This window comes from Dendrobates tinctorius, unplaced genomic scaffold (assembly GCF_039654945.1).
Source record: "Dendrobates tinctorius isolate UK_male_01 unplaced genomic scaffold, ASM3965494v1 ptg000152l, whole genome shotgun sequence".
Lineage (NCBI taxonomy): Eukaryota > Metazoa > Chordata > Amphibia > Anura > Dendrobatidae > Dendrobates > Dendrobates tinctorius.
In genome coordinates, this window is record NW_027361819.1 from 3,495,188 (window position 1) to 3,516,314 (window position 21,127).

Sequence of the window (21,127 nt, forward strand, 5' to 3'; positions counted from 1 at the left end):
GTCAGTGATTCACAGGAATCATAAATTGTCATGAGAAATAGTACAAAAGACAAATGCAGATACTGATATTTTTTAGACCGGCCAATGGTCATTTTTTGTTATTTTTCTGTAAAGCAGTTATCTACATTTCTCTTCATGTTGTGAATTAGGAAACAGAGTGCAATGTTCCCAGTGCTGAAAATAATAACAAGGAGAAACATTGTGATAACTCATGTTTCTGAACACACTGACATTATTTTGAACACTGCTTTACATCTAAAGCTGCGTCACGTTTCCAATGCACGGCTGTAGTTTTCACATCAAACTCATGTACAAAACGCGTGTGTACATCAGGGCAGAGGCTGAGTCAGCAGGAAGCATCTGCAGCCAGGGGTGAGCTCCTGGGAGCTAACAGCAGGGCAGAGGCTGAGTCATCAGGAAGCATCCGCAGCCAGGGGTGAGATCCTGTGCGCTAACAGCAGAGCAGAGGCTGAGTCAGCAGGAATCATCCACAGCCAGGGGTGAGGTCCTGGGAGTTAACAGCAGGGCAGAGGCTGAGTCAGCAGGAAGCTTCCGCAGCCAGGGATGAGGTCCTGGGAGCTAACAGCAGAGCAGAGGCTGAGTCAGCAGGAAGCATCCGCAGCCACGAGTGAGGTCCTGGGAGCGAACAGCAGGGCAGAGGCTGAGTCAGCAGGAAGCATCCGCAGCCAGGGGTGAGATCCTGGGAGCTAACAGCAGGGCAGACGCTGAGTCAGCAGGAAGCATCCGCAACGACAGGTGAGGTCCTGAGAGCTAACAGCATGGCAAAGGCTGAGTCAGCAGGAAGCATCAGCAGTCAGGGGTGAGGTCCTGGGAGCTAGCAGCATGGCAGAGGCTGAGTCAGCAGGAAGCATCCACAGCCAGGGGTGAGGTCCTGGGAGCTAACAGCAGGGCAGAGGCTGAGTCAGCAGGAAGCATTGTCAGCCAGGGGTGAGGTCCTGGGAGCTAACAGCAGGGTAGCAGGACTGTGCAGCAGGAAGCACCCGCAGCTAGGGGTGAGGTCCTGGGAGCTAACCGCAGGGCAGCAGGACTGCAGCAGGAAGCATCTGCAGCCAGGGGTGAGATCCTGGGAGCTAACAGCAGGGCAGAGGCTGAGTCAGCAGGAAGCATCCGCAACCACGGGTGAGGTCCCGGGAGTGAAGAGCAGGGCAGAGGCTGAGTCAGCAGGAAGCATCCGCAGCCACGGGTGAGGTCCTGGGAACGAACAGCAGGGCAGAGGCTGAGTCAGCAGGAAGTATCTGCAGCCAGAGGTGAGATCCTGGGAGCTAACAGCAGAGCAGAGGCTGAGTCAGCAGGAAGCATCCGTAGCCAGGGATGAGGTCCTGGGAGCTAACAGCAGGGCAGAGGCTGAGTCAGCAGAGGAAGCATCTGCAGCCAGGGGTGAGGTCCTGGGAGTGAACAGCAGGGCAGAGGCTGAGTCAGCAGGAAGCATCAGCAGCCAGGGGTGAGGTCCTGAGAGCTAACAGCAGGGCAGAGGCAGAGTCAGCAGGAAGCATCTGCAGCCAGGGGTGAGGTCCTGGGAGCTAACAGCAGGCAGAGGCTGAGTCAGCAGGAGGCATCCACAGCCACAGGTGAGGTCCTGGGAGTGAACAGCAGGGCAGAGGCTGAGTCAGCAGTGGCATCCGCAGCCAGGGGTGAGGTACTGGGAGCTAACAGCAGGCCAAGGCTGAGTCAGCAGGAAGCATCAGCAGCCAGGGGTGAGGTCCTGGGAGCTAACAGCAGGGCAGAGGCTGAGTCAGCAGAGGAAGCATCCGCAGCCAGGGGTGAGGTCCTGGGAGTGAACAGCAGGGCAGAAGCTGAGTCAGCAGGAAGCATCAGCAGCCAGGGGTGAGGTCCTGAGAGCTAACAGCAGGGCAGAGGCAGAGTCAGCAGAAAGCATCCGCAGCCAGGGGTGAGATCCTGGGAGCTAACAGCAGGGCAACGGCTGAGTCAGCAGGAAGCATCCGCAGCCACAGGTGAGGTCCTGAGAGCTAACAGCAGGGCAGAGGCTGAGTCAGCATGAAGCATCCGCAGCCAGGGGTGAGATCATGGGAGCTAACAGCAGAGCAGAGGCTGAGTCAGCAGGAAGCATCCGTAGCCAGGGATGAGGTCCTGGGAGCTAACAGCAGGGCAGAGGCTGAGTCAGCAGGAAGTATCTGCAGCCAGGGGTGAGGTCCCGGGAGCGAACAGCAGGGCAGAGGCTGAGTCAGCAGGAAGCATCCGCAGCCACGGGTGAGGTCCTGGGAACGAACAGCAGGGCAGAGGCTGAGTCAGCAGGAAGTATCTGCAGCCAGGGGTGAGATCCTGGGAGCTAACAGCAGAGCAGAGGCTGAGTCAGCAGGAAGCATCCGTAGCCAGGGATGAGGTCCTGGGAGCTAACAGCAGGGCAGAGGCTGAGTCAGCAGAGGAAGCATCCGCAGCCAGGGGTGAGGTCCTGGGAGTGAACCGCAGGGCAGAGGCTGAGTCAGCAGGAAGCATCAGCAGCCAGGGGTGAGGTCCTGAGAGCTAACAGCAGGGCAGAGGCTGAGTCAGCAGAGGAAGCATCCGCAGCCAGGGGTGAGGTCCTGGGAGTGAACCGCAGGGCAGAGGCTGAGTCAGCAGGAAGCATCTGCAGCCAGGGGTGAGGTCCTGGGAGCTAACAGCAGGCCAAGGCTGAGTCAGCAGGAAGCATCAGCAGCCAGGGGTGAGGTCCTGGGAGCTAACAGCAGGGCAGAGGCTGAGTCAGCAGAGGAAGCATCCGCAGCCAGGGGTGAGGTCCTGGGAGTGAACCGCAGGGCAGAGGCTGAGTCAGCAGGAAGCATCAGCAGCCAGGGGTGAGGTCCTGAGAGCTAACAGCAGGGCAGAGGCTGAGTCAGCAGAGGAAGCATCCGCAGCCAGGGGTGAGGTCCTGGGAGTGAACCGCAGGGCAGAGGCTGAGTCAGCAGGAAGCATCTGCAGCCAGGGGTGAGGTCCTGGGAGCTAACAGCAGGCCAAGGCTGAGTCAGCAGGAAGCATCAGCAGCCAGGGGTGAGGTCCTGGGAGCTAACAGCAGGGCAGAGGCTGAGTCAGCAGAGGAAGCATCCGCAGCCAGGGGTGAGGTCCTGGGAGTGAACAGCAGGCAGAGGCTGAGTCAGCAGGAGGCATCCACAGCCACAGGTGAGGTCCTGGGAGCGAACAGCAGGGCAGAGGCTGAGTCAGCAGTGGCATCCGCAGCCAGGGGTGAGGTACTGGGAGCTAACAGCAGGCCAAGGCTGAGTCAGCAGGAAGCATCAGCAGCCAGGGGTGAGGTCCTGGGAGCTAACAGCAGGGCAGAGGCTGAGTCAGCAGAGGAAGCATCCGCAGCCAGGGGTGAGGTCCTGGGAGTGAACAGCAGGGCAGAAGCTGAGTCAGCAGGAAGCATCAGCAGCCAGGGGTGAGGTCCTGAGAGCTAACAGCAGGGCAGAGGCAGAGTCAGCAGAAAGCATCCGCAGCCAGGGGTGAGATCCTGGGAGCTAACAGCAGGGCAACGGCTGAGTCAGCAGGAAGCATCCGCAGCCACAGGTGAGGTCCTGAGAGCTAACAGCAGGGCAGAGGCTGAGTCAGCATGAAGCATCCGCAGCCAGGGGTGAGATCATGGGAGCTAACAGCAGAGCAGAGGCTGAGTCAGCAGGAAGCATCCGTAGCCAGGGATGAGGTCCTGGGAGCTAACAGCAGGGCAGAGGCTGAGTCAGCAGGAAGTATCTGCAGCCAGGGGTGAGGTCCCGGGAGCGAACAGCAGGGCAGAGGCTGAGTCAGCAGGAAGCATCCGCAGCCACGGGTGAGGTCCTGGGAACGAACAGCAGGGCAGAGGCTGAGTCAGCAGGAAGTATCTGCAGCCAGGGGTGAGATCCTGGGAGCTAACAGCAGAGCAGAGGCTGAGTCAGCAGGAAGCATCCGTAGCCAGGGATGAGGTCCTGGGAGCTAACAGCAGGGCAGAGGCTGAGTCAGCAGAGGAAGCATCCGCAGCCAGGGGTGAGGTCCTGGGAGTGAACCGCAGGGCAGAGGCTGAGTCAGCAGGAAGCATCAGCAGCCAGGGGTGAGGTCCTGAGAGCTAACAGCAGGGCAGAGGCTGAGTCAGCAGAGGAAGCATCCGCAGCCAGGGGTGAGGTCCTGGGAGTGAACCGCAGGGCAGAGGCTGAGTCAGCAGGAAGCATCTGCAGCCAGGGGTGAGGTCCTGGGAGCTAACAGCAGGCCAAGGCTGAGTCAGCAGGAAGCATCAGCAGCCAGGGGTGAGGTCCTGGGAGCTAACAGCAGGGCAGAGGCTGAGTCAGCAGAGGAAGCATCCGCAGCCAGGGGTGAGGTCCTGGGAGTGAACAGCAGGCAGAGGCTGAGTCAGCAGGAGGCATCCACAGCCACAGGTGAGGTCCTGGGAGCGAACAGCAGGGCAGAGGCTGAGTCAGCAGTGGCATCCGCAGCCAGGGGTGAGGTACTGGGAGCTAACAGCAGGCCAAGGCTGAGTCAGCAGGAAGCATCAGCAGCCAGGGGTGAGGTCCTGGGAGCTAACAGCAGGGCAGAGGCTGAGTCAGCAGAGGAAGCATCCGCAGTCAGGGGTGAGGTCCTGGGAGTGAACAGCAGGGCAGAAGCTGAGTCAGCAGGAAGCATCAGCAGCCAGGGGTGAGGTCCTGAGAGCTAACAGCAGGGCAGAGGCAGAGTCAGCAGAAAGCATCCGCAGCCAGGGGTGAGATCCTGGGAGCTAACAGCAGGGCAACGGCTGAGTCAGCAGGAAGCATCCGCAGCCACAGGTGAGGTCCTGAGAGCTAACAGCAGGGCAGAGGCTGAGTCAGCATGAAGCATCCGCAGCCAGGGGTGAGATCATGGGAGCTAACAGCAGGGCAGAGGCTGAGTCAGCAGGAAGCATCCGTTGCCAGGGATGAGGTCCTGGGAGCTAACAGCAGGGCAGAGGCTGAGTCAGCAGAGGAAGCATCCGCAGCCAGGGGTGAGGTTCTGGGAGTGAACAGCAGGGCAGAGGCTGAGTCAGCAGGAAGCATCAACAGCCAGGGGTGAGGTCCTGAGAGCTAACAGCAGGACAGAGGCGGAGTCAGCAGGAAGCATCCGCAGCCAGGGGTGAGATCCTGGGAGCTAACAGCAGGGCAAAGGCTGAGTCAGCAGGGAGCATCCGCAGCCAGGGGTGAGGTCCTGGGAGCTAACAGCAGGGCAGAGGCTGAGTCAGCAGGAAGCATCCGCGACCAGGGGTAAGATCCTGGGAGCTAACAGCAGGGCAGAGGCTGAGTCAGCAGGAAGCATCTGCAGCCACGTTTGAGATCCTGGGAGCTAACAGCAGAGCAGAGGCTGAGTCAGCAGGAAGCATCCGTAGCCAGGGATGAGGTCCTGGGAGCTAACAGCAGGGCAGAGGCTGAGTCAGCAGAGGAAGCATCCGCAGCCAGGGGTGAGGTCCTGGGAGTGAACAGCAGGGCAGAGGCTGAGTCAGCAGGAAGCATCAGCAGCCAGGGGTGAGGTCCTGGGAGCTAACAGCAGGGCAGAGGCTGAGTCAGCAGAGGAAGCATCCGCAGCCAGGGGTGAGGTCCTGGGAGTGAACAGCAGGGCAGAGGCTGAGTCAGCAGGAAGCATCAGCAGCCAGGGGTGAGGTCCTGAGAGCTAACAGCAGGGCAGAGGCAGAGTCAGCAGGAAGCATCCGCAGCCAGGGGTGAGATCCTGGGAGCTAACAGCAGGGCAACGGCTGAGTCAGCAGGAAGCATCCGCAGCCACAGGTGAGGTCCTGAGAGCTAACAGCAGGGCAGAGGCTGAGTCAGCATGAAGCATCCGCAGCCAGGGGTGACATCATGGGAGCTAACAGCAGGGCAGAGGCTGAGTCAGCAGGAAGCATCCGTTGCCAGGGATGAGGTCCTGGGAGCTAACAGCAGGGCAGAGGCTGAGTCAGCAAAGGAAGCATCCGCAGCCAGGGGTGAGGTTCTGGGAGTGAACAGCAGGGCAGAGGCTGAGTCAGCAGGAAGCATCCGCAGCCAGGGGTGAGGTCCTGGGAGCTAACAGCAGGGCAGAGGCTGAGTCAGCAGGAAGCATCCACAGCCAGGGGTGAGATCCTGGGAGCTAACAGCAGGGCAGAGGCTTAGTCAGCAGAGGAAGCATCCGCCGCCAGGGGTGAGGTCCTGGGAGCGAACAGCAGGGCAAAGGCTGAGTCAGCAGGAAGTATCCGCAGCCAGGGGTGAGGTCCTGGGAGCTAACAGCAGGGCAGAGGCTGAGTCAGCAGGAAGCATCAGCAGCCAGGGGTGAGGTCCTGGGAGCTAACAGCAGGGCAGAGGCTGAGTCAGAAGGAAGCATCTGCAGCCAGGGGTGAGATCCTGGGAGGTAACAGCAGGGCAGAGGGTGAGTCAGCAGGAAGCATCTGCAGCCACGGGTGAGATCCTGGGAGCTAACAGCAGGGCAGAGGCTGAGTCAGCAGGAAGCATCCGCAGCCAGGGGTGAGATCCTGGGAACTAACAGCAGGGCAGAGGCTGAGTCAGAAGGAAGCATCCGCAGCCAGGGGTGAGATCCTGGGAGGTAACAGCAGGGCAGAGGCTGAGTCAGCAGGAAGCATCTGCAGCCACGGGTGAGATCCTGGGAGCTAACAGCAGGGCAGAGGCTGAGTCAGCAGGAAGCATCCGCAGCCAGGGCTGAGGTCCTGGGAGCTAACAGCAAGGCAGAGGCTGAGTCAGCAGGAAGCATGCGCAGCCAGTGGTGAGATCCTGGGAGCTAACAGCAGGGCAGAGGCTGAGTCAGCAGGAAGCATCCGCAGCCAGGGCTGAGGTCCTGGGAGCTAACAGCAAGGCAGAGGCTGAGTCAGCAGGAAGCATGCGCAGCCAGTGGTGAGATCCTGGGAGCTAACAGCAAGGCAGAGGCTGAGTCAGCAGGAAGCATGCGCAGCCAGTGGTGAGATCCTGGGAGCTAACAGCAGGGCAGAGGCTGAGTCAGCAGGAAGCATCCGCAGCCAGGGCTGAGGTCCTGGGAGCTAACTAGCAGGGCAGCATGACTGTGCCGCAGCTCTGGATGTGACTGGGATGTAAGAATTCCAGTTTTTGTCAAATGCTGAGTCATCTTGCCCTGCTGGGGGTAGTAGTACACCCGCACCCTCTGGTGGTCCATTTATTTACCGTTTTTTCTTTGCAGTGTTTTCGGAGACTCGATGTTATGAACCTTTCCTGGCCCATGGTAATTTCAGCACCACGGACCCCCTCTTCTCCCCAGGGACCCTGGTCTCTTTTTCATGTAATGCGGGGTACATGCTGGAACAGGGGCCCCCCGTCATAGAGTGCGTGGACCCCACTGACCCTCACTGGAATGAGAGCGAGCCTGTGTGCAAAGGTAAGAGACCCCCACACCCGCCATAATCACCCTGCAGCCCACAGTAAGCAGTGGCATCACCAGGGACCTTACCCCTAGAGTTCATCCCCACTGTGACCCCATGTCTGACCTCTGGTCACAGGCCACCCTGTGCTGCCCCCTACTGGTATATTCAGGTAATGCTGGGCCCCGATCGCTCGTCCATCACGCTCTTGCTATTAGGACACTTGAGGACGCGATGCTGCGTCACATGGCGGCTCTCCACACCAGGCGTCACCCTGTGCGAGGCGTGAAGGCTGGGCCGAGGCGCTGAGAAGTTTCTTAGCAATTTCCAGTTGCCATGGTAACTAATGTAGGGCTCTGATTAACTCTTGCACGACTAGAAGATATGGAACCTAAGAAAAATCAATGTTACATAAAGAAAAAGAACTGCGTCCCTATATCAAGGAGCTGTGCCAGGTGACCATATAGTGTCATTGTCCCGTACCGAAAAATGTCACTGTACTACCCTGTATCCCGAGTGTCAGTGTCATCATCCTGTCCCCCGAGTGTCAGTATCATCCTGTACCCTGAGTGTCAGTATCATCCTGTACCCTGAGTGTCAGTATCATCCTGTACCCCGAGTGTTAGTGTCATTATCCTGTACCCCCAGTGTCAGTATCATCCTGTACCCCCAGTGTTAGTGTCATTATCCTGTACCCCGAGTGTCAGTATCATCCTGTACCCTGAGTGTCAGTATCATCCTGTACCCTGAGTGTCAGTATCATCCTGTACCCTGAGTGTCAGTATCATCCTGTACCCTGAGTGTCAGTATCATCCTGTACCCTGAGTGTCAGTATCATCCTGTACCCCGAGTGTTAGTGTCATTATCCTGTACCCCCAGTGTCAGTATCATCCTGTACCCCCAGTGTTAGTGTCATTATCCTGTACCCCGAGTGTCAGTATCATCCTGTACCCTGAGTGTTAGTGTTATTATCCTGTACCCCGAGTGTCAGTATCATCCTGTACCCCCAGTGTTAGTGTCATTATCCTGTACCCCCAGTGTCAGTGTCATAATACTGTACCCCCAGTGTCAGTGTCATTATCCTGTACCCCCAGTGTCAGTGTCATAATACTGTACCCCCAGTGTCAGTGTCATAATACTGTACCCCCAGTGTCAGTGTCATTATCCTGTACCCCCAGTGTCAGTGTTATTATCCTGTACCCCGAGTGTCAGTATCATCCTGTACCCCCAGTGTTAGTGTCATTATCCTGTACCCCGAGTGTCAGTGTCATTATCCTGTACCCCGTGTGTCAGTGTCATTATCCTGTACCCCGAGTGTCAGTGTCATCATCCTGTACCCCGAATGTCAGTGTCATTATCCTGTACCCCGAGTGTCAGTGTGATTATCCTGTACCCCGAGTGTCAGTGTGATTATCCTGTACCCCGAGGTTTTGTTTTGCCTTGTTTTTCTGGATTTCTGCCTTTCCCTGCTGGGGTGAGCTGAATTCCTTTTTGCTCTGTCTTCAGATAATACCTGAGTACTGATATAGTCTTTTTGAAGCCTAGCGTCTTCAGGGCTTTTTTCCCTATCAGTCTGTTGGCTCTTGTTTTTGAGAGGGTTTTGGCGGATTGCAGACAGCAGCTTTTCTATTCTGTCCTATTTAGTTAGCTTGGGCCCCATCATTTGCTCAGCCTATCTTTCTATCTGTGTGAGTGTTTTTTCATCTTGCTTCACCGTCATTATATGTTGGGGGCTGCCTATTGCTTTGGGGTCTGCTCTGGGGCAGTTTAGATTTCCCTTTCTGTCTTTAGGCTATGTAGTTCTCCGGCTGTGATCGAGGGGTCTAGGGCACCGTAGGAACCCCCCACGGCTACTGCTAGTTGTTGTTGTTAGGTTCAGGGGTCTGCAATCCGATAGCTGCCAACTTCTCTGGTTTTCTGGACTTAGCTAGTATTTCTGTTTTTGCCTCCTACGGTGACTCATTCATAACACTTCCCGCCTCTTTCCACGCTCCCGTTCCCAGTACTTCTTTGAGAAAATGCCCGCGATGACGTCTGTTCTCGCGGGATCGCGAAGTCTCGCGGTCATTCGCGCGACGTCATCGCGAATTACCGCGAGACGTCGCGATCCCGCGAGAACAGACGTCATCGCGGGCATTTTCTCAAAGAAGTACTGGGAACGGGAGCGTGGAAAGAGGCGGGAACGCTGCGCGGGATGTCGGAAGGTAAGAATAACACCATTTTTTATTTTTTTTTATATTTTATCTTTTACTACTGATGCTGCATAGGCGGCCTCAGTACTAAAAAGCTGGTCACACTTGTCAAACACTATGTTTGACGAGTATGACCAACCTGTCAATCAGTTCTCCAAGCGATGCTACTGATCGCTTGGAAAACGCTAGCATTTTGCAAGCTAATTACGCTTGCAAAATGCTAGTTTTTCCGCGGGAAAATTGCGGGAATTTAAAATGCGATTTTCCCACGGAATGGAATTCCGGAACTCTCGCAGTAATTTCCGCGAGAGTTCCGCTACGTGTGAACCCAGCCTTAGTGTATCATTGTCCTTTCCTGCTTTACTGATACAATGTATACAATGTTACAATATATATAATGGACCACATTGTGGAATCTCCTCTCTTCTGTCTATCAGCGCTGTGTGGAGGAGAAATCTCTGAACCAGCCGGGGTGATCCTGTCTCCTGATTGGCCCCAGAATTATGCAAAGGGCCAGGACTGTGTATGGGGGATCCATGTGCAGGAGGACCGGCGGGTGCTGCTGGAGATAGAAATGTGAGGAGTCTGAAGTCACAAGATAGACATAATGCACACCATACACACACATAATGCACACGCCATACACACATACAGTGGGTACGGAAAGTATTCAGACCCCTTTACATTTTTCATTCTTTGTTTCATTGCAGCCATTTGGTAAATTCAAAAAAAGTTCATTTTTTTCCCATTATTGTGCACTCTGCACCCCATCTTGACTGAAAAAAAACAGAAATGTAGGAATTTTTGCACATTTTTTAAAAAAGAAAAACTGAAATATCCCATGGACATAAGTATTCAGACCCTTTGCTCAGACACTCATATGTAAGTCCCATGCTGTCCATTCCTTGTGATCCTCCTTGAGATGGTTCTACTCCTTCATTGGAGTCCAGCTGTGTTTAATTAAACTCATAGGACTTGATTTGTAAAGGCGCACACCTGTCTATATAAGACCTCACAGCTCACAGTGCATGTCAGACCAAATGAGAATCATGAGGTCAAAGGAACTGGCCAAGGAGCTCAGAGACAGAATTGTGGCAAGGCACAGATCTGGCCAAGGTTACAAAAGAATTTCTGCTCTACTCAAGGTTCCTAAGAGCACAGTGGCCTCTATAATTCTTAAATGGAAGACGTTTGGGACCACCAGAAGTCTTCCTAGACCTGGCCGTCCAGCCAAACTGAGCAATCGTGGGAGAAGAGCCTTTGTGAGAGAGGTAAAGAAGAATCTCAAGATCACTGTGGCTGAGCTCCACAGATGCAGTAGGGAGATGGGGGAAAGTTCCTCAAAGTCAACTATCACTGCAGCCTTCCACCAATCGGGCTTTTATGGCAGAGTGGCCCAACGGAAGCCTCTCCTCAGTGTCAGACATATGAAAGCCCGCATAGAGTTTGCTAAAAATCACATGAAGGACTCCCAGACTATGAGAAATAAGATTCTCTGGTCTGATGAGACGAAGATAGAACTTTTTGGTGATAATTCTAAGCGGTATGTGTGGAGAAAACCAGGCACTGCTCATCACCTGCCCAATACAATCCCCACAGTGAAACATGGTGGAGGCAGCATCATGCTATGGGGGTGTTTTTCAGCTGCAGGGACAGGATGACTGGTTGCAATTGAAGGAAACATGAATGTGGCCAAGTACAGAGAGATCCTGGATAAAAACTTCTTCCAGAGAGCTCTGGACCTCAGACTTGGCCGAAGGTTCACCTTCCAACAAGACAATGACCCTAAGCACACAGCTAAAATAACAAAGGAGTGGCTTCAGAACAACTCTGTGACCATTCCTGACTGGCCCAGCCAGAGCTCTGACCTAAACCCAACTGAGCATCTCTGGAGAGACCCGAAAATGGCTGTCCACCAACGCTCACCATCCAACCTGACGGAACCGGAGAGGATCTGCAAGGAAGAATGGCCGAGGATCCCCAAATCCAGGGGTGGAAAACTTGTGGCGTCATTCCCAAGAAGACTCATGGCTGCACTAGCTCAAAAGGTGCATCTCCTCAATACTGAGCAAAGGGGCTGAATACTTATGACCATGGGGGATTTCAGGTTTTCTTTTTTAATAAATTTGCAAAAATTTCTACATTTCTGATTTCTTCAGTCAGGATGAGATGCAGAGTGCACATTAATGAGAGAAAAATGAACTTTATAGAATTTACCAAATGGCTGCAATGGAACAAAGAGTGAAAAATGTAAAGGGGTGTGAATACTTTCTGTCCCCACTGTAATGTACACATGATATGCACACATAGTACACACATAATGCAGACACCATAGCACATGATATACACAAGATACATGTCTGTATGATACACATAATACCGTTATACGCACATAGTGAGCACACGATACAGCTGTGACCCTTCTTCGCCTTCATGCTGTCATGTCGGATCCATACACCCCAGGCCGCCATGCTGACCTCACTGTCCTTTGTTCCGCGCAGACTGAACATCCGTCGCAGTGATGCCCTGACGGTCTATGATGGTGATGACCTCACGGCGCGGGTCCTGGGACAGTACATGGGTGTTCACCAGCGGTTTAACCTCTTCTCTTCCGCCAATGATGTGACCCTACAGTTCCAGTCCGACCCCAATGACCCTGTGTTCAGCCTGAGCCAGGGATTCATCATACACTTCAAAGGTAGAGATGGGCCATGACCACCCTCACCCGGTCCGCCATTCATTGCTGTATTGTCACATCTCATACTCCGTCTGTGAGTGCAGCTCTGGATGTGACTGGAGCATAAGGCCAATGGAGGCTTCACATGTTGTAGGAATTAGTCCCAGTGTGAGGTTCTTTATGCCTCGTGCCTCGTTCTTTTCTTTGCTTCCTGGGGTCTGATTGTTGTCTTCTCAGCGTCTATCCTGTCTGGATGTGGCTCTACAAGCACATGACGTACAGATAGTTCCAGACCTTTCCTCTTCTCCCTAGAGGTGCCACGGAATGACACGTGCTCGGCTTTACCCGAAATCCAGTCCGGGTGGAAGACGTCCTCACACCCCGATCTGATCCGTGGCACAGTGGTGACCTATCAGTGTGAACCCGGGTATGACATCATCGGATCAGACATACTAACCTGCCAGTGGGACCTGTCCTGGAGCAATGCCCCTCCCACCTGCGAAAAGAGTGAGTGACGGAGCCCGCCAATCACCGAACGAGGCCCTAATATCCAGGGCCCCAGTGATGACCGAGTATCATTCTTCTTATAGTCTTAAACTGCGCCGACCCCGGGGACATCGCAAACGGCGTCCGCAGGGCTTTCGACCCTCGGTTTCCCATTGGATCTCACGTCCATTATTCCTGCAATGAGGACTACACGTTGGAAGGAAGCGAAATCCTGACCTGTTACAACCGGGACACCGGAACTCCCAAGTGGAGCGACAGGATCCCCAAATGTGTCTGTAAGTAAGAAAGACAAAGCTATGGAGCTGCTTACTGCGGATACTCCTGCCCCCAATACTATTATCAAGGGGCGAAAAGTACGCGCCCGCTACATGCAGAGCTGCTCATCCCCCCTGCTTGGCTGAGAGCGATCACCTGACGCGGCCTCCTCGACGGCCATCTGTAAACAGGTATTCTCATGCCATGAAACTGATTAAGTTCGTTAGACAGGATGAAAATAAGTAAGTTTGCGATTGACTTTCTTTTTCTCTCTGCTGTCATTCTCCTGCTGTGAGAGCTTTTTTCTTTCATAGTGTACAGCTGGTTTCCGAGGAGCTTGGCCACCACTGTTGCTACATTCCAAGGGAGGAGTTAACTCCTAACATCCCAGCCTCCTTTCTCCAGTCAATTGATTTCTATACAGTAGTTATCTGCTCACCTCCCTCTCAGCTCCTGACAAGCTGCTGTTATATATCTCACATAATCACCAGCAACTTTCAGAGCAGTTTTCCTAATCAGGGCTCTCACTGTCTGTAGCTTTGTGCTTGTTCAAACTCCTGTATATTTCTAACTTAAAAATCCAGTGATAAGAGTGAGGACAAGCCACTGAGAGCTGAATACAGAGAGTGTGCTGAGCTTTATAGTTCTACTAATACTACAGCTCACCAGAGCTATCAATCAAGGAGGAGATCCCGTCCCCGAGGAACCAGGAAGCATTATTTACCTTGTCCATAGGCTTCTATCACCAGAGGTGGCGCTGGGGAGGCTTCTATCCATATGCCCAGGTATCCTCTGTACATATCACTTGTTGCTCAGACTTGTATTTATAGCTGATAAATCCCGGGTGCCACCCTCATATGCAGCAGCTGGGCCGCTGCCCTAATAATGGGCTGGGTCCTCCCGATCGGAGGAGACCAGAGTCATCTCTGTGCCCATCACAGGTGCCCTCTAGTGGTTACGTGTGGCACAACGAATACGCTTCTGTCCGACTGAGAATAACCACGTTGCCTCAAATTTTTGTAGTGAAGTATGAGCCGTGTCTAAACCCCGGCGTCCCGGAGAATGGCTACCAGACCCTCTATAAACACCACTACCAGGCCGGGGAGGCGCTCCGCTTCTTCTGCTACGAGGGCTTCGAGCTGATCGGTGAGGTGACCATTATCTGTGTTCCCGGGCACCCATCCCAATGGACGAACCAACCTCCTCTCTGCAAAAGTGAGTGCCGTCTTCCCACCGCTGCCCCGTTTGCTCGTCGCCTGCGTTCAGCGCTGACTCTCTCGTCTCTCTTCTAGTTGCATACGAGGAGCTCCTGGACGACCGGAAGCTGGAAGGTGTGAACACGCCGCCGTCTGTCGTGACCTCCCCGCACACTTAATCCTGTCACCCCCATAAATGTCACCCCCCCAATCATTTGCTTATGTCTTGTGCCAATCACCACCCGACCATTACCCATCATCATCTTCATGAGGTTGGTGGTCCCTACATCCAAAATAAGTAAGAGCCCCCCTTTTCCGAGATATATAACCATCATTTCTTTCTCTTCTAGTCGCCCAAACGACAGACCCCTCCCACCAGATGGAGGGCGGCAACATTGCGCTGGCCATTTTCCTGCCGATCATCCTGGTCATCCTGCTGATTGGTGGGATCTACATCTATTACACCAAGTGAGTGGTGGGTTTGGTGTTCAGTCGTTCTTCTGCCGGTGACAACCGTCCTATCCCATGAGTAGTCACGGCCCTGCCCCTTTTGGGAGGACACAATACGTCACTTTCCGAATGTGCATCCATATACGAATAGGAGAAACAAATGCCGCCTAATATTTATTTACACATTTTATGCAAATACAATTAATTAGGGGGTGTGGTTTCTTCTTAAAGCACAAGATCACGTTAGGTGGAGTTGCCCTTTAAGACACTTCATCGTTCAATATAACCCTTAACCATGATCTCTCTATCTCGTTCTGGCCCAGGTTTCAAGGGAAGTCCCTGTTTGGATTTTCTTTCCCGGCCTCCCATTCCTACAGCCCTATCACTGTGGAGTCCGATTTTAACAACCCATTATACGAGGCTGGGGTAAGTGTGCAAAAAGTGGATGACCACAGGGCTAGGAGTAGTCACCTGGCTCTCCCAGGCTCCTGAGTGGCAAACATGGTGGGTGGGTAAGGCTGTTACCGTAAGACCCCACAGGCGCCAATACCGTTACCACTGACCCTCAAGAGCCTGCTGCAGCTCGTGGTCAGCCATGAGCGGCCCTCCGCCTGAATCTAGTGACGTCTCTTTCTCTTTCAGGATACCCGGGAGTATGAAGTGTCGATCTGAAGATGGGTTTCGTTGTGGGTACGACTATAGGCGGGTGGGGGTATACACAAGGAGGGATATATCCGACTCTACACGGATCGAGGGTCTTACTTTCCAGATTGCAATCACAAGCTGCACAGCCCCTCACCCTGCGATCGACCGTCCATCATGTGATGTCACCATTTCCCACAGAGTTATAAACACTTAGGGCTGGGGGGAGGGAGGGAAGGGGCTCTGAACTGCGCCCATGGGCCGCCATCTTGGGGAAGACCATGACTGCTGGCGGGCCCTCGTAATAGCACAGTAATGGACAGGACGCTAGCGAAATCCTGTATTATAGCCCATCTTCTTTCTTTCCAGATCTAATATTGTATCGTACCGTCACGTTGCGCTTCTTAATCTCCATCCGCTAAATTATTGTGGTTGTAAAAATGTTCATTTCTAATTTTTTTTTTTTTCAATGGCCGCGGTCATCGGGGTAATTATCATTTTGTGCCTGTTTTAAATGAGCCCCTTTTTACAAAATAAAAAAAAAAATGTAGAAATGTAAAAAAAAAATACATATAATCAGGGATTTATTTGAATTATAAAAACTTTGCTTCTTGGTCTCCAAGAAAATGGCCGCCCAGAAACGCTTCATTATTAGTGTCAGATGACTCGTCTGTTTAAAACTCTGTGCCTTCACCCCCACCCGCCGTCATCTTTCATTAACCCATGATGTGACCGCCCACCCTTGTAAATGTCATTTGTGCCAAAGTAATACTGCAATGTCTGTGCTCTAGCGGGAGCTGCTCACGTCGCCATTAAATACTCCAGCACCCAGGGGTCCAGATTTGTTCACCTGCCCCATTACCTAACCACCATTCCAGAGGGGATCAGAGTGATGGCTCCAGTGCCCATCACAACTTCTGTCTGTCTCTCTTTCCTTCATGAGTTTAAGTTCACTTTGTCCGGGAGATTCAAACATGGCCGCCACGGCGCATTGAGAAATGCTGAAATCTCCCTCCGTGCTGGCTGTCTGTGTCACTTCCAGCTCCGCTTCTCAAACTGGCTTTATTTTCAGGCAATAAAGAGCGAGATTTGTAAAAAAAAAAAAAATAAATAAAATTGTATGGTTTTTTTGTAGAAAGTTGCAGTGAGATTATACAGAGGAGCTCTGTATATAAGTGTATAGGTAATACAGTGATCACCGGTGACATTACACATAGGAGCTCTGTATATAGTGTACAGGTAATACAGAGCTCATCAGTGACATTATACACAGGAGCTCTGTATATAGTGTATAGTGTACAGGTAATACAGGGATCACCAGTGATATAATACCCAGGAGCTCTGTATATAGTGTCAGTGTACAGATAATACAGTGATCACCAGTGACATTATACACAGGAGCTCTGTATATAGTGTCAGTATACAGGGATCACCAGTGACATTATACACAGGAGCTCTGTATAAAGTGTATAGTGTGCTGGTAATATAGTGATCTCCAGTGACATTATACACAGGAGCTCTGTATATAGTGTCAGTGTACAGATAATACAGTGATCACCAGTGACATTATACACAGGAGCTCTGTATATAGGGTCAGTGTACAGGTAATACAGTGATCACCAGTGATATAATACCCAGGAGCTCTGTATATAGTATCAGTGTACAGGTAATACAGTGATCACCAGTGACATTATACACAGGAGTTCTGTATATAGTGTATATAGTGTACAGGTAATACAGTCATGACCAGTGACATTATACACGGGATCTGTATATAGTGTACAGGTAATACAGTGATTACCGGTGACATTATACACAGGAGCTCTGTATATAATGTACAGATAATACAGTGATCACCAGTGACATTATAAACAGGAGCTCTGTATAGAGTGTACAGGTAATACAGTGATCACCAGTGATATAATACCCAGGAGCTCTGTATATAGTGTCAGTGTACAGGTAATACAGTGATCACCAGTGATATATCCAGGAGCTCTGTATGTAGTGTCAGTGTACAGGTAATACAGTGATCACCAGTGATATAATACCCAGGAGCTCTGTATATAGAGTCAGTGTACAGGTAATACAGTGATCACCAGTGATATAATACCCAGGAGCTTTGTATATAGTGTCAGTGTACAGGTAATACAGTGATCACCAGTGATATAATACCCAGGAGCTCTGTACATAGTATCAGTGTACAGGTAATACAGTGATCACCAGTGATATAATACCCAGGAGCTCTGTACATAGTATCAGTGTACAGGTAATACAGTGATCACCAGTGACATTATACACAAGAGTTCTGTATATAGTGTACAGGTAATACAGTCATGACCAGTGACATTATACACAGGATCTGTATCTAGTGTACAGGTAATACAGTGATTACCGGTGACATTATACACAGGAGCTCTGTATATAGTGTACAGATAAAACAGTGATCACCAGTGACATTATAAACAGGAGCTCTGTATAGTGTACAGGTAATACAGTGATCACCAGTGACATTATACACAGGAGCTCTGTATATAGTGTACAGGTAATACAGTGATGAACAGTGACATTATACACGGGATCTGTATATAGTGTACAGGTAATACAGTGATTACCGGTGACATTATACACAGGAGCTCTGTATATAGTGTACAGATAATACAGTGATCACCAGTGACATTAGACACAGGAGCTCTGTATATAGTGTTAGTGTACAGGTAATACAGTGATCACCAGTGAAATTATACACAGGAGCTCTGTATATAGTGTACAGGTAATACAGGGATCACCAGTAACATTGTACACAGAAGCTCTGTATATAGTGTATAGTGTACAGGTAATACAGAGATCACCAGTGATATTATACACAGGAGCTCTGTATATAGTGTCAGTATACAGGAGCTCTGTATATAGTGTTAGTGTACAGGTAATACAGTGATCACCTGTGACATTATACACAGGAGCTCTGCATATAATGTATAGGTAATACATGGATCACCAGTGACATTATACACCGAAGCTCTGTGTATAGTGTCAGTATTCAGGTAATACAGTGATCACTGGTGACATTATACACATGAGCTCTGTATATAGTGTCAGTGTACGGATGATACAGTGATCACCAGTGACATTATACACAAGATCTCTGTATATAGTGTACAGGTAATACAGTAATCACCACCAGTGACATTATACACAGGAGCTGTCATGGAGTTACTGCAACAGAGAGGAGCCAGAATACTGCAGTCTGATTGCTCCTACTCCTGAACTGAGAAGATGCACTTTTTATTGGTATTTCTTTTGGCAGAACAGGGGTTAATCTACCATTTTGGAAACTCTGGGAGACTGCGCTCTCAGCTGAGATCAGTTAGACACTCTCATCCCCTTTATAATCTGGGTCCTGATTCAAACCCATGTCAGGGCTAGGTTTTGCTGCATGGCTTAGGAGAAGTGTTTATATGAGGAGTTTTGGAGGAGTTATGTGACTGTTGCCTGGTTTGTAAGTGTGGCAATTCCCTTCCCTCCTCTTACTTTGGTTTTTCCCTCGTCCTCCACTCCCCAAAGCATTTCTCCGTTATATGTGAGTGAATATTTTGTATGCCTGGAGTTTTCTGTTAACCCTTGTTTGTCAGGTTGGTGTACTGTGGTGCACAGTATCGACCCTCTTTCCTGGGTGGGGGAAGAGAACAGATGGAGGGCTAGCTCAGGAGAAAAGAAGAGTGGAGGCCCCGGCCTCTTCACCTTCAGGAGTATACAAGGGATTAGGTCGAGTTAAGGCACCCCCTAGTGGTGGGACAGGGAAGGAGCCCCTGGTCTCGGGTCAGGAACTCAGTATATACTGTCATTGTACAGGTAATACAGGGATCACCAATGATAAATCAATAAGGTAAGATCCATAGAACAATGGGGAGTGTTACTATTAAACTATCAGCTTTGTTAGCCATACCAATTCACAACTGTGAAGGAGGGTAAATCCAATCCATGCACATGATTACATACATATAAGGCGCAAGTGCATAGTGGTAGCCAGAGAGATTTCTCCTGGTAAAGTGTCAGTGCATGTGGGGAGAATAGAACTCAGGCAGGATAGAAGAAAAAGTGCTATCACATTACCTTAGGGATCTAGTGCAGGGCAATGGCCAGGCGTTCCTTGTGCGACAAGTCAGTTATTCAACACTCAACTCCCTCATCTCTGCCGAAGACTTTGCCACACACTTCAAAAAGGAGATCGACCACCACTGCCTCTTTGTATAGCAGACCAATGCCCTTCCCCCACACGCTCCCTCTCCAACATCACTGAAGACTTGTCTCCTCTCCATATCACACCTCACCACTTGTGCACTTGACCCCCATCCCACCTCCTCCCCAACCTCAAACTCACACTTATCCCATCCCTTCAGCCTATCACGAACTTCTGGTACCTTCCCTTCTGCTTTCAAACATGCCTTAATCATGACAATCCTCAAAAAGCCAGCTCTCAACTCAACCATAGTGTCCAGCTATTGCCCCATACCGTTACTTCCAAACTCCTTGAGTAGCTCATCCATGCTGAACCTTCCTCCCACTTCTCATTTAATTCACTTTCACAACCTAAAATCTGGCCTCCATCCCCACCATTACACTGAAACTGCACTGCCCAAAATTACCAACACCCTACTTACAGCCAAAGCCAACAGACAAAACTCTGTACTTCTTCTAGACTTGTCCTTTGCCACAGTTGACCACTACCTCCTACTACAGATCCTCTCCTCCTTTGGCGTCAAGGACCTCGCCCTATCCTGGATCTGTCTGGAATGATTTAGCAAATCCTGCTTTGAGCAGGGGGTTGGACCAGATTGCCCAGGAGGTCCCCTCCAACTCCACCATTCTATGATTCCTCATACCGTTCCAACCGCACATTTAGCGTTTCCTACTCCCACGCTACCTCCTCATCCCACCCCCTCTCTTTGTGTCCCCCAAGGCTCAGTCCTAGGACCCCTTCTCCAGCTATACCCCTTGGCTTGGGGCAACTCAAAGACCCATGGATTCCAGTACCACCTTTATGCTGATGATACTCAGATCTACCTCTCTGGCCCAGACGTCACCTCTCTGCTCTCCAGAATCCCAGAGTGTCTATCAGCCATATCCTCCTCAAGCTCAATGTGAATAAATTTGAACTCCTCTTTCCTCCATCTCACCTAACTCCCCTATCAGATCTATTACAATAAATAGCTCTATTTCCTCTGTACTGGAAATCCGCTGCCTCGGAGTAACACTTGACTCTGTCCTGTCCTTCAAACCGCCACCTCCAACTCAAAAATATTTGTAGAATTCCTCCTTTCCTCAACCCTCAATCTACTAAAATAATAGTGCATGCCCTCATCATCTCCCTCCTCGACTACTGCAACATCCTCCTCTGTGGCCTCCCCTTCAACACGCTCGCATGTCTCCAGTTCATCCTCAACTCTGCTGCCCGACTAATCTCTCTCCTCACTATTCCACCACTTCTTCCCTCTGCAATTATTTTTCCTCAATCATCTCCAAGACTTCTCCAAAATATCCCCCATCCTCTGGAATTCTTTGCCCCAACACGTCCAAGTCTCCACCACATTCAGATCCTTCAGAAGGAACCTGAAAACCCATCTCTTCAGGAAAGCCTACTATGACCCCGCTGCCTCCTCACCATCACTGGAGCTGCTGCAACCCCTCAACCTACTGTCTCCTTCCCCACCATCCGGGAGCATGTAAGCCCGAAAGGGCAGGGTCCTCTCTCCCCTCTATCAGTCTGTGATTGTTAGTTTACTGTAAGTGATATCTGTAATTTGTATGTAACCCCTTCTCATGTACAGCACCATGGAATCAATGGTGAATATCATGATGGGGGAATGGATGACGATGAATGAAGTAGCACTTATGGATGTGACCGCCTGCGCCTTTTCAGTTATTACAACCAGTAACA

At 51.4% G+C, this 21,127-nt stretch overlaps 1 protein-coding gene across 1 annotated transcript in view; it reads left to right on the forward strand.

Moving 5' to 3' along the window:
- The window catches only part of SEZ6L2 (seizure related 6 homolog like 2), a 70,636-nt gene extending 54,877 nt beyond the window's left edge, over positions 1-15,759 (forward strand). Inside the window, exons 9-18 of the mRNA XM_073547410.1 lie at positions 7,096-7,290; positions 9,903-10,041; positions 11,967-12,163; positions 12,455-12,649; positions 12,733-12,924; positions 13,928-14,119; positions 14,197-14,235; positions 14,451-14,568; positions 14,874-14,976; positions 15,193-15,759. Coding sequence (XP_073403511.1) covers positions 7,096-7,290; positions 9,903-10,041; positions 11,967-12,163; positions 12,455-12,649; positions 12,733-12,924; positions 13,928-14,119; positions 14,197-14,235; positions 14,451-14,568; positions 14,874-14,976; positions 15,193-15,222 — 1,400 coding nt within the window. The 3' untranslated portion in view covers positions 15,223-15,759. The remainder of the gene's footprint in view (positions 1-7,095; positions 7,291-9,902; positions 10,042-11,966; positions 12,164-12,454; positions 12,650-12,732; positions 12,925-13,927; positions 14,120-14,196; positions 14,236-14,450; positions 14,569-14,873; positions 14,977-15,192) is intronic.
- Positions 15,760-21,127: the final 5,368 nt, after the last annotated feature.